Here is a 13,207-nt window from a genome sequence, read left to right as displayed (position 1 = left end):
TTCTTTTCTAATTAACAGAATTGATTTAAAGGAATTCTTCTTGTCAGAGACACAATTTTAAATTGCAGAAATCTCACTGAAGTATAACAAGAATCATTTTAATAACTATATGTGATTATAGTGATTAGAAAAATTATTTAGGTAATCAGAAAAATGGTGTTTGGTTAATTAGATTTTGGGCCGCCTCTTCCCCTGCCTTCCATAGGTATAAACATGGTTCACACAAAACCAAATTTGATATTTTATTCTTTATAGGTATTTTGTGGTGTCTGTTGTAATAGGAAATGTAAACTACAATATCTGGAAAAGGAAGCAAGAGTATGTGTAGTCTGCTTTGAGACTATTAGTAAAGGTGAGTATTAACCTGACATATTTTCTTCCAGTAATTGAATATATCTTAAAAACAACTGGATTGTGACAAAGATAAACTTCTTTATTTTCTTAAGGCGAGGACCTAGTGTTGACTTATCTGGCTTAGGTGGGACATCCCATGGCTTGGTTTCTCTTCTTTTTGTTCTACTCTCACAATTAATACTACCAATCTGGAAAGGAAGCATTCAGTTTCTGGAGTGGCAGTTCATTAACTTTTAACAGGTACCAAGTCCCTAAATGCTGCATTTCATCTTCCTATTTGTTTTGTCATCATCATTGCCATCTTTATCATCTTAATCTAAAAATTTACAGAATACTTAACAATAAATAGAATTCAGTGTTATAAATTAATAGCATAAAGCAAGATAATAGTTCCCACCTTTTTGAAAATTATACCCTAAGGTGGGAATGCAAAATAAGGTAATAATATTTATGACTTTATAGATAAGTTCATAGGACTGTAACAGTATTGGCACATTTTGTCTCATATATTTTTTCCCTTCTCAATTTTGGAATTTTGTTTGTATGTATTTCCCATTGTTTTTGGCTCCCTAGCTTAGCTACCATTATCAGCAATAATCTGGGTGGTCTTATTTGTGTTCTCACAGAGTGTGTGTGTGTGTGTGTGTGTGTGCATCGTATTGTGGGTTTTTTCCCTCAAAGAGCCTTTCAAGTACTTGGCATTTTCAAAGATTTGTTAACAGTTTAATTCTCAGCAAATAGTACTTGGGACTTTTCAATACCAGACCTGTATAGTAGCTCAGGTACTGCTTCCTGTTAGCCAGGAGAATAAATACCTGATAATAATTTGTTTTTCTCTTTTGAATGAAGATAAATTTTTTCAGCAATTCTTCAAAAAGCTCTGATGTGAGTCTATTAGCCTGAGGTAAGCTGCTTTTCTCCCTGCTGTTGACCTCTGCTCTGGAAGATAATAGGGTGTAAACTTTTTATATTTCCATCTTACCAACCTTGTTTATGAAGAGATTAGTTTAAGACTTTATAGTTGTTTTGTTTTTTTCCTGTGCTATTTCAGTAGTCTAGAAGCCTGCTGGGGCTATTAGCCAGACAACCTGCTGGAATTCAGAAATATGAGAGCAAGTTCCCACATAATTCTCCCTCCCCACTTGAAAATAATTAGCCATTAAGATTTGAAACATTATTTGAGTTCAGATTTTTGGGTGAACATTAAAACATTTTAACTGTAAGGGTCCAGGAGAGGAGAAGGTATAGTCATGAAAGAGACTCAGTAGGATTTTGAGATCATGCTTTGGTTTATCAAAGAAAATATCTTGGAATGAATTTGGTTATCTAGTTGTCTGTTTTATTTATTGTGTTATGATATCTTATAGTGTGTTTTCACTTAGGGTTCTATTTAACACGAATTTCTATACCACAAAAAAACAAATACCAGTTATTTTAATATCAGCCTTAGGCTGGAAGATGGTAGAAGTGATCATTTAAAATAATGTTATTAAATAAGATGAGAAAGATGGCTCAAGGTTTGTAAGACAAATTCCATGAAGGATTAAAAGAAAAGATAGTTTAATTAGAGATTATGGATAATGAGGAAGTTGTGCTGAGACTGTATAAGTTTCAGGGAATCTTGCATGTGAGTGCCATTAGGCAGATTTGGGGCAAGTTGGACATTACTCAAAACCCAGGGTAAGGTATATGGATTTTATTTCGTGAGTTAAAGCTATTTCATGACAGTGCTGTCATTCAGGGGTACTCAAGGAGGCTTACTTTAGCAGTGGTGACATTTATAGCAGATTGGTTTGGAGAAAATAATGAGGGGAAAGCTAACAGTGCTGTGCCATGTCATTTGGATGAAAAATTATTCAGCAGTATTCAAGCACTATTTTGCATTTTGGAGTTCAGCTGTGAACAGAATATACTCCTGTTCTCATGGAGCTTATTTCATGGAGCTTAGGTGTGTGGGGAGAGGTAGACAGTAAGCAAAGACAATATCAGATGGTGATAATATCCTAAATTAGAGTAGAGTAGAAGAGGGATAGATAGTAACAGATTGGTGGCAAGAGTTGTATTTTTTTTAAGATTTTATTTATTTATTTGACAGAGACCACAAGTAGGCAGAGAGGCAGGCAGAGAGAGAGGGGGAAGCAGGCTCCCCGCAGAGCAGAGAGCCCAATGCGGGGCTCCATCTCAGGACTCTGAGATCATAACCCAAGCCGAAGGCAGAGGCCTAACCCACTGAGCCACCCACGTGCCCCAAGAGGTAGCATTTTTTAATGATAGGCAGAGTTAGGCTTTATGATAATATGACATGTGAGCAGAGACCTGAAGTGAGAGAATAAAGCTATGTGAGTTTTTAATGGGAAGAACAGTCCAAACAGAACAGCAAGAGCAAAGACTAAGTGAGTGCTTGCTTGACTTGTTGAAGAACCAGGAGGTCTGGATGGCTGGATCATAATGAACAAGTGGGATAGTAGTGAGAGATGAGGTCAGAGAGAGAGCTGAGTGGGAAGGCAGAGGAGATAGAGATATAGACTACGTAGGGTTTTGAGAGCCACTGTAACAACTGAAATCTTCACTCCACTTGGGAAGCCATTAAAAGATTTTAAACAGAGGAATGATGTGATAGGGTTTATGTCTTAAGAAATCACTCTGAACTGTGTTGTAAATAGACTGTAGGAGTACAAGGACAAAAATAGAGACAGTCATATTAAATAGTAGATAAATGTTAGCCAAATATAATATTGAAGTAATTAATTGGTAGCTTATACTGAAGTGGAGTGCTGCCAACTGGAGAAAGGACATAATCTTTGCCAAGTACTACTTCTTCTTGCTTAGCCATTGATTTCTTTCTCCTCACAACTTGAAAAATAGATAATTTATCATAATTTATTTTGAAGTTCAAAAGTATTTCAATATTTTAATATTTTTTTCCCTTTCTAGCTCAAGCATTTGAAAGGATGATGAGTCCAACTGGTTCTAATCTTAAATCTAATCATTCTGATGAATGTGCCACCATCCAGCCTCTTCAGGAGACCCAAACATCCAGTATACCTTCACCTACATCTTTACCGATCTCAGCACTTAAACAACCAAATGTTGAAGGTAACTAGAAGAAAATGATATGTCTCAGACTAAAGATAATTTTTTAATGGAATTTCTAGTTTGATAAGGTTTAGTGAAGACAGAGAGACCAGAGTAGATACCGGAAAGAATTTGGCTAACAGACAGATGAAAAAATGTTCATCATCATTAGCCATCAGGGAGATTAAAATCAAAACCACATTGAGATACCACTTTATACCAGTTAGAATGGCCGAAATTAATGAGACAGGAAACAAGTGTTAGGATGTGGAGAAAGGGGAACTCTCTTACACTGTTGGTGGGAATGCAAGTTGGTGCAGCCACTTTGGAAAACAGTGTGGAGATTCCTTAAGAAATTAAAAATAGAGCTACCCTATGACCCTGCAATTGCACTACTGGGTATTTACCCCAAGGATACAGAGGTCGTGAAAAGAAGGGCCATTTGTACGCCAATGTTCGTAGCAGCAATGGCCACAATTGCCAAATTGTGGAAAGGCCAAGATGCCCTTCAACAAACGAGTGGATAAAGAAGATATGGTCCATATATACAATGGAATATTGTGCTTCCATCAGAGAGGATGAATACCCAACTTTTGTATCAACACGGATGGGACTGGAGGAGATTATGCTGAGTGAAATAAGCCAAGCAGAGAGTCAATTATCATATGGTTTCACTTACTTGTAAAGCATAAGGAATAACGTTAGGAGGACATTAGGAGAAGGAAAGGAAAAGTGAACTGGGGGAAATTGGGGGGGAGATGAAGCATGAGAGACTGTGGACTCTGAGAAACAAACTGAGGGCTTTGGAGGGGAGAGGGATGAGGGATTAGGTGAGCCTGGTGGTGGGTATTAAGGAGGGCACGTATTGCATGGAGCACTGGGTGTGGTGCATAAACAATGAATCTTGCAACACTGAAAAAAATAAAATTGCACAAAATAAGAATTTGGTACAGGGAACTGATATGTATGTGTGTTAGAAGGTTGGAAGAGCAGCTCAGAGAGTGAGTCAGAGATTACTAACTATTGGAAGCAACCACTGCTCCTAGGGTTGGAGTAATGAAAGGTAGAAGGCAATATTCTAGAACTCAGTTACGGAGTACTAAGAGGTGTTTGGTTCTCAGACCTGGGATTCAGGGTGTGGCTGGTGTTACGATTTCTGGAAGAACACCAAATAGCAAATGCTGGAACCATCAAGGGGCTTCATAGGATGGTGTTTAGTTGAATGAAGGAGTATTCCAGCCTTGATGTTTGGAGTACTGCAAATCACAGGGCATGCACCTATATCTGGTGGTACCACTGCTGCAAGGATCCTGGCAGGAATTAGAAACAGAATTCTTTCTCTTCCCAGCTTCAAGTCTCTCACCAGTGCTCTTGGCAGAACGTGACCAGAGCCAGCCAGCAAGGGGGTCTGGGAGATGTACTTTTCCAAACTTTGACATGGCATCACAGAGCACCTTATAAAAGGGTGGGCTTGGGTTTGAGAGACAATAGGTAAATAACTGGCATACCTCCCTTTCTTTAAAAATCTGTTTTTAAACGTATATTTTAACACAATATGTTTTCTTTAATCTATTTAAAAATTTTTGGGCTCTCTGTTCTTTTTATATAATCTGTTGTAATTTAGGACCTTCAGTAATGCCTGTATACTTTTTTTTTTAAGGATTTATTTATTTATTTTAGAGAGTGAGAGAATGAGCAAGGAGGGGGAGGGCCAGAGGGAGACAGAGAATCCTCTCTCTCAGCGTGCCCTGATCTCTTAGGATGCCCCACTGAGTGTGGAGCCCAAAGTGGGCTTAATCTCAGGAACCCGAGACAGTGACCTGAGCTAAAACCAAGAGTTGGCTGCTTAAGTGACTGAGCCACGCAGGCGCCCCAACCAACCGTGTGTACATTTTAAAATACAAACTATTAGTCTCTAACTTGCCAGAAAATAACTGTAAATGTCAGTTAAAAACAAATACAGATACTTCTGATAATTACTTTGGATTTCATTTTATCTAATGTAGCTATATTCTGTCATTATAACTTAGATAAGGAGATTCAGCATATATGGCTATATGTTATAACCCTAAAATGAATAAATATGCTTTAAAAATATTTACATGTCCTTGGGACACATGAGTGGCTCAGTCAGTTAGTTTTAAGCTTCTGCTTTTCTGCCCTGGGATCAAGTCCCATTATCAGGCTCCTTGCTCAGTGAGGAGCCTGCTTCTCCCTCTGCCTGCCACTCCCCCTGCTTGTGCTTGCTCGATCTCTCTCTGAAAAATAAATAAATAAAATCTTAAAAAATAAAACAACCAGGGCACCCGGGTGGCTAAGTGGGTTAAGCCTCTGCCTTCAGCTCAGGTCACGGTCTCAGGGTCCTGGGATTGAGCCCCCGCATTGGGCTCTCTGCTCAGTGGGGAGCCTGCTCCCCCTCTCTCTTTGCCTGCCTCTGTACCTACTTGTGATCTCTCTCTCTGTCAAATAAATACATTAAAAAAAAAAAACCAACAACCAAAAAAAAATTATTTTTAATTTACATGTTCTTTCATATTGACATCCTAAATTACTAAATTACAAAAGGATTGCAAATATATGAAAGATACCTTATTTAGTATGTCTACCCATATTGCAAAAATTGTATGTAATTCCAATTTTCTCAGTGTTATCTGTATTGTGTTCTGGAAGGCAGATGTTGATCCTTTGATTTTTATATTGTCCTAAAACCATCTGGCGCCTCTTTTCATAACTTTCCTCTGTGGATGGATGCTTAGTAACAAAAGAGAACACATATTTATTCTGATACCTACTTACTTCCTCCAGATTTTGGAGGAAAATATTAAAGTTCTGTATCTACATTATAAAAACAAAAAATATCATGTTTCTCTTATTAAGTACATTAAAAAGAAGAAATGATCTAATTTAAATAAAGAATTTTAAGAAAATGACCTCTGATGCACAAGTGATCCTATATCTTTTTTAGTCCTTTTATACTTTTTTCTGTTCTTCCCATGTTTTTCTTTGCTTATCTGTCATCTTCCAGTCTACATTTTTTTACCTTGTGCACTTGTCTTTAAAGTTTATTCATTCTTCACTCACTACCTAGTAATACGGGCTTTAAACCTGCCCCCAGTGTCTTTTTTTTTTTTTTTTTAAAGATTTTATTTATTTATTTGACAGAGAGAGAGATCACAAGTAGGCAGAGAGGCAGGCAGAGAGAGAGGCAGAGAGAGAGGAGGAAGCAGGCTCCCTGTGGAGCAGAGAGCCCGATGCGGGGCTCGATCCCAGGACCCTGAGATCATGACCCGAGCCGAAGGCAGCGGCTTAATCCACTGAGCCACCCAGGTGCCCCACTATTTTAAACCTGCCCCCAGTGTCTTAAAGATATAACCTTTCCTATCCACTCTATTTCTGAATATGTGATTCCTAGGGTTACTCCTGCCTTTTGTATAAAAAAAGGAAAAGACTTCCATGCCAGCTAGATGAATCACAAAAGGCCACTTCTCTAGGCCTTTGCAGCCCTGAGAAGGCAGGTCTTGCCAGTGGATAGCAAAAAGGTTTTGAAAACATTTCCCGATTGATTTAGTATTAAACCATTGCAGTATACCAAATTGAAGTGCTTTACTTTTTAAACTGATTCTAGGATTATGCTCCAAAGAACAGAAGAGAGTATGGTTCGCAGATGGTATACTACCCAATGGTGAAGTTGCAGATACAACAAAATTATCATCTGGAAATAAAAGATGTTCTGAAGACATGAGCCCTCTCTTACCTGATATGCCCTTGGTAAGGAATCTAAAGAATGACTTGTTAATTTAATAACATTTTATTTTAAATATATTTCGTGTGTGGTTATTAGAGTACTTGTTTTAATACCTTCCTAAAATGACAAACATATAATGTAGTAGTGAGTATATTATAGATTTTACCTTTTTTAATGTCAGTTGAAGGTAATGATTCTCAAACTTACTGATCTCAAGATCTCTTTATGCTCCTAGAAGCATAAAGGGATAAAAGCATAAAGTTACTGAGAACTTCAAAGAGCTATAGATTATGTGGGTCATACCTAGTGATAATTACCGTATTAAAATTAAAATTGTGGGGGGGGCCTAGGTTGCTCAGTCAGTTAAGTGTCCAACTCTTCATCTCAGCTCAGGTCTTGATCTCAGGGTTGTGAGTACAAGCCCTGCATTGGGCTCCATGCATGGAGCCCACTTAAAAAATAAATAAATTTTTTTATCTAATTAAATTAAAATTGGAAAAATTAAAAATTAATTTAAAATTAGTCATATTAATAGAAATAATATTTTTATGAGCCATATTTTAAACCAAATTTTAGTGAGAGGAATAACACTGTTTTATATTTTTGCCAAATTCTTTGATGTCTGACTTAATAAAAAGATTCTCACATCTGCTTCTACACTCTGTCTGTTGTGATAATGTTGTTTGGTTAAATTACATGAAGAAAATCCTAGGACCCTAATGACTCCCTGAAAGGGTCTTGGGGACCTCAGAGAACCCTGACCCATATTTTAAGAACCCCTGGTATAGGGAAATAGAACTGAGATTTAGTAATTTAATTTAGACTAATATTTGTGGGGGTTTTTAATTTTTTAAGATTTTATTTATTTGAGAGAAAGAGCGAGCACAAGCAGGGGGATCAGCAGAGGGAGCAGGAGAAGCAGGCACCCCTCTGAGCAGGGAACCCAGTGGGGACATGGGGCTCGATCTCAGGACCCTGGGATCATGATCTGAGCTGAAGACAGGCACTTTAACCAACTGAGCCACCCAGGTGCCCAGACTAATATTTGTTTAATGATTTTTAAACATTCACTAAAGTATCTAATAGCATATTTATGTTTGCATTTACACAAACGTGCTAGGTGTTAAAGATAATGTAATACAGAATCCCAGCCCACTAAGAACTTTCCTTGTAAAGTAGCAAAAAAATTCATAGAAGCGAGTATTCATACATGAAATAGGAATGTATTTATTCAGTAAACAGATATTTACTGAGCATCTACTCTATGCCAGTTGCCTGGTTTATCCTGTGTGTATATATTAGACAAGATAGGTATGTATCCTGCTCTGTTTCACATACCATATAAACCTATGCTGTTTGTCAGGTTTCGTGAGCTAGAATTTACAGAATAGCCCTAATTACCATAAGCACCTATCCTCAATTGATATTTTAACAAAATGAAAGTTCTAAACAGCCTAATAAATTTTACTTGAGTTCATAAATGCTTTTCATTTAATACTAACTCAGGTTTGCCCAGTTTAAAAAGAAAGGGGCTTGTGGATGGTACTAGAGGGTATCATGCTTAGTGAAATAAGTCAGTCGGAGAAAGACAACTATCATATGATCTCCCTGATATGAGGACGTGGAGATGCAACATGGGGGGTTAGGGGATAGGAGAAGAATAAATGAAACGAGATGGGATTGGGAGGGAGACAAACCATAAGTGACTCTTAATCTCACAAAACAAACAGGGTTGCTGGGGGGAGTGGGGGTTTGGAGGGGGGAGTGGGGTTATGGACATTGGGGAGGGTATGTGCTATGGTGAGTGCTGTGAAGTGTGTAAACCTGGTGATTCACAGACCTGTACCCCTGGGGATAAAAATACATTATATGCTTATTTAAAAAATAAGAAATAAATAAAAAATTAAAAAAAAAGAAAGGGGCTTAACTGAAGCCAGTTTGAAGTGTTTATTTGTGGTTACTGTTGAGGAATACACCTACCACTTTGCCTCCTAACCATTCCCCTTTCTGCCTTCCCCCGACCCTGATCTGTCCCTTGCTACCTATCCCCACTCAAGGCTTTTTGAATGTTGTCTGAAGGAGAGTTGGGTTCAACTAAGTTTGCTTACTGTGTGATACAGTACAGGATACTGAGGTTCTCCTTGCCTCCTCCTTCTAGTCTATAAAATTAAAGTCATTAATATCTACCCAAGTATATGATATAGTAAAGCTAAACCTTTTCTGAATTTAAAGGAGCAAAGTCGTACTGTTTGTTAGCAAAGTTGGCTTTTGAAGAGCTTCTGAGCCCATTTTGGTTTTAGTTATTCTTATTATAAAGGTATCTTTGGCTATAGAGATCAACATTTCATAGTTGAATAAAGAATATGAACTGATTTTTTAATTCCATATTTTACAGACAGTAAGCGCAGTGGATCATGCCCATTCTACTACGGTGGAAAAAGCAAACAATGAAATAGGAGATATTACAAGAAATGAGATAATTCGGAGTCCTATTTCTCAGGTTCCACCTGTGGAAAAACTGCCTATAAGCACAGGCACTGAAGGATTACCTACTTCTTGTTCTTTTACACTAAGTGATGATGTTTTTGCAGAAGTTGAGGGGCCACCTAGTCCTACTGATGTCTTAGTTCACAGCAATTTACCTGTTGCTAGTACTTCAGATTATAGGTTACTGTGTGGTATTGACAAGAATGTTTGCAACAAGATTAGTCTTCTACCTAATGATGAGGACAGTTTGCCCCCTCTTCTGGTTGCATCTGGAGAAAAGGGATCAGGTAGGTTAATAGTTATTTAAATTTTAAAAAGAGGGTTTTCTTTCTTTCTTTTTTGAAAGAATGTACTGGTAAATTTTGTGACGTGTGAAATTCATGTTTTTTAAGCTAAGACAGTTTGGTTGAAATATGTACTGTTGCTTGGTATCTTTAGTTTACAAAAAGTCTTGTTATGTGAAACCAAATTCTAAAAAGATCTGAACTTTTAAGTTGAATATGACTCATTTATCTTATTTTGAGTCCCTAATTTAGAATGAGGCAAAAGTTTAGTTTGACAGGGAAACTCATACACTCTTAAACCTAAAAATATTTCCATTTATTAGAGTTTTAACTCCATATCATTTTTTTCCTCAGGCTCCCCCTCCATAGCACTTTTTTTTTTTTTTTTTTTTTTTTAAAGAAAGAAAGGAGCATAGTGCCTAAAGAGAGTATTGGACTGGACAGCAAAGCTAGGAATTTTAGTTTCTCATCTGCTACTTAATACATCTATGACTTGAAGCATGTTAATCTCCTTGGGCTTCAGTTTCCTATGTAAAAGATGAGCACCTATTTGATCTCTATGATCCTTTCCAAGCTGGAGGTTCTCTGACTAGCTCCCACCTCAGAGTAGTTCCCTAGGGATACATCCTTGCCACCCCAGGCATTATTCTGCATCGTGCAACCCGAAATTACCATGTTCTGTGCATGATAATATAGGGGAATGAAGTTGAGGATCTCTGTTCCGTCACTGGGAGCCATTTCATGAACCTAGCTATAGTGACAGAAATACCTTAAGCCCTGTACTTCTCATGCCATACATATTTTCCTGTTACTTTCAAGATCCTTTTGATTCTTGGTCAGTGACATAGGGCATATGGCAGCAAGCAGTATATACAACCTGAGCCTAGACTCCTTCAAAAGTTGTAAATTTCAGAATTTATAATTGGAGGGGCTGGCAGTCTCGAACCCACTTTATAAAAATGTTTGTCTTAAAATTGTACGGGGGCTAAAATTATATAAATATACTATTTAATCAGTATATTTGCACATATATCATATATGTAATTTAATGTATCAGGATTTATATGTATTACAATATTAATATCTTTAAGTAGAAAAGTAAAAATGAGTATATAATAGTCTAGGGTATTAACTGATTTTTATGAAATGGATTTGCTTTTGTAATTAAATTTGATCAAGCCATTGGTGGATTTATAATTTTTTTTTATTGCAAGCATATTTAACAGGAAGTCATATTCTAACTAATATGTTACTTTCATGATTTAGTGCCTGTAGTAGAAGAACACCCATCTCATGAGCAGATCATTTTGCTTCTTGAAGGCAAAAGTTTTCATCCTGTTACATTTGTCCTAAATGCTAATCTACTGGTGAATGTCCAGTTAGTATTTTGTAAGTAATGATTGATCTTTCTTTGCCTAATTGGTATGTGGGATTTCTGAAATTAATTAAATTTTGACTGGCAACCATGGAAAGTAATCAGCTTTGGATATTGGTTTGTCAGCCACATATGAATATAGATTTTGCAAATTTATATTCAGAGGACTTGAGACCAACTTAAAGATTTTTACTATTGTCCTTCATTCAGTCCTAGGTTAAGGATATGGGCTCCTAGCTGTACCTGGTGCTCATGATACAATTGACTGTATTTCATATAGCTTTTTGATAAACTGAAACTTAATTAAGCAAGAATCTTGAGTTAGTAACAATAAAGACAGTTTTAAAGAAAGGATTTTTTTTTTTATTAAAAATAAGGAAGTAAATAATCCTCAGTACTCATCAATGAATCTCTCAGCTTTTCATTGTCTGAAACAAACTTGATTCTTAATCCACACTACATTTCAGCATATTAGTACATCTTTTGTTTTTATTTTAGTGTTATTTATTAATTGACTTCAAAGATCCTTTCTCTTTTTTACATTAATCTTAAAACAACTCAGTTATAAAGTTTTTTTGTGAGGAGAACTTTGGGAAAATAAGGAATTTGAAAAGTTGTGCTTCATGCAAAAGACAACTGTATTGGGGCACTAGGGTGGCTCAGAGGGTTAAAGCCTCTGCCTTCAGCTCAGCTCATGGTCTCAGGGTCCTGGGATTGAGCCCCACATCAGGCTCTCTGCTCAGCAGGGAGCCTGCTTCCCCATCTCTCTCTGCCTGCCTCTCTGCCTACCTGTGAACTCTGTCTGTCAAATAAATAAATAAATAAATAAATAAAGACAACTGTATTAGTTTCTTCAGCTAACAGAAGTTGATATTTATAGTTGTATGCTTTTATCGCTTAAGATTCCTCAGACAAATATTGGTACTTCTCGACCAATGGACTGCATGGCTTGGGACAGGCAGAAATTATGATTCTATTATTATGTTTGCCAAATGAAGATACTATTCCAAAGGACATCTTCAAACTATTTATCACCATCTATAAGGATGCTCTAAAAGGTATAGCATTTTATTTTGAACTGTTCAGAATGGGGGGATAGATTAATTACAGGCATTTATGTTTTTGGCTAGGCTAACTGTAGTAAAGATTTATTTTGTGAAAAGACTGATTTCTTAAAAGATCTTAGTTATCATTTTCAGTCTCCTTAAATCTAGCATTTTATGTGATCAGTGTCTTTATACTAATTTAATTTTTTTTATTTTAGAAATGGAAAGTTTGAAAAAAAATTTTTAAATCTTTTTTTATGTTAAAGATGGAAATATATTTGCCTTCTTGATTTTTTTTTTTTTATACGTTCTGTATACTTATCTGTCTAAGATTGGGGGAGACATGAATTTTCACATGGTCATGCAGTAAAGAGAAAAATTTTAAACCCCCTGTGGTTAGAAACATTTTCAAATTTTTGTTCACAATTCCCAACCTCCAGGAATAACTGAACTTTGTGCAAACAAGTTAGTCAATAGATGCCTCTTCAAATATGGAAATAAGAAAAAAAATCCACATTGGTGTTATTTAAGAAAGTTTATACTGCAACATTCAAACTCAGAATGCCTTTAAAATAATGTCTTTTTATTAATGATTTTATTTCCAGGAAAGTACATAGAAAACTTGGACAATATTACTTTTACTGAGAGTTTTCTCAGTAGTAAGGATCATGGAGGATTTCTGTTTATTACACCTACTTTTCAGAAACTTGATGATCTCCTATTACCAAGTAATCCTTTTCTTTGTGGAATTCTTATTCAGAAGCTAGAGATTCCCTGGGCAAAGGTGTTTCCTATGCGCTTAATGTTACGACTGGGTGCCGAATATAAAGGTAAGTTTTAG

The 13,207-nt window shown here is 36.5% G+C and overlaps 1 protein-coding gene across 5 annotated transcripts in view; it reads left to right on the top strand.

The window, feature by feature from the left end:
- Positions 1-13,207, top strand: part of ZFYVE16 (zinc finger FYVE-type containing 16) — a 54,817-nt gene that overhangs the window by 18,727 nt on the left and 22,883 nt on the right. For all 5 annotated transcript variants that reach the window (XM_045999082.1, XM_045999078.1, XM_045999079.1 and 2 more), the window contains 7 exons: positions 256-352; positions 3,289-3,450; positions 7,055-7,197; positions 9,570-9,948; positions 11,212-11,334; positions 12,223-12,378; positions 12,972-13,196. In XM_045999082.1, the coding sequence (XP_045855038.1) occupies positions 256-352; positions 3,289-3,450; positions 7,055-7,197; positions 9,570-9,948; positions 11,212-11,334; positions 12,223-12,378; positions 12,972-13,196 (1,285 nt within the window). The remainder of the gene's footprint in view (positions 1-255; positions 353-3,288; positions 3,451-7,054; positions 7,198-9,569; positions 9,949-11,211; positions 11,335-12,222; positions 12,379-12,971; positions 13,197-13,207) is intronic.

This window comes from Meles meles, chromosome 3 (genome assembly GCF_922984935.1).
Source record: "Meles meles chromosome 3, mMelMel3.1 paternal haplotype, whole genome shotgun sequence".
NCBI lineage: Eukaryota > Metazoa > Chordata > Mammalia > Carnivora > Mustelidae > Meles > Meles meles.
Note: the sequence above shows the minus strand (reverse complement) of the source record. Positions and strands in the feature narration are given on the sequence as shown.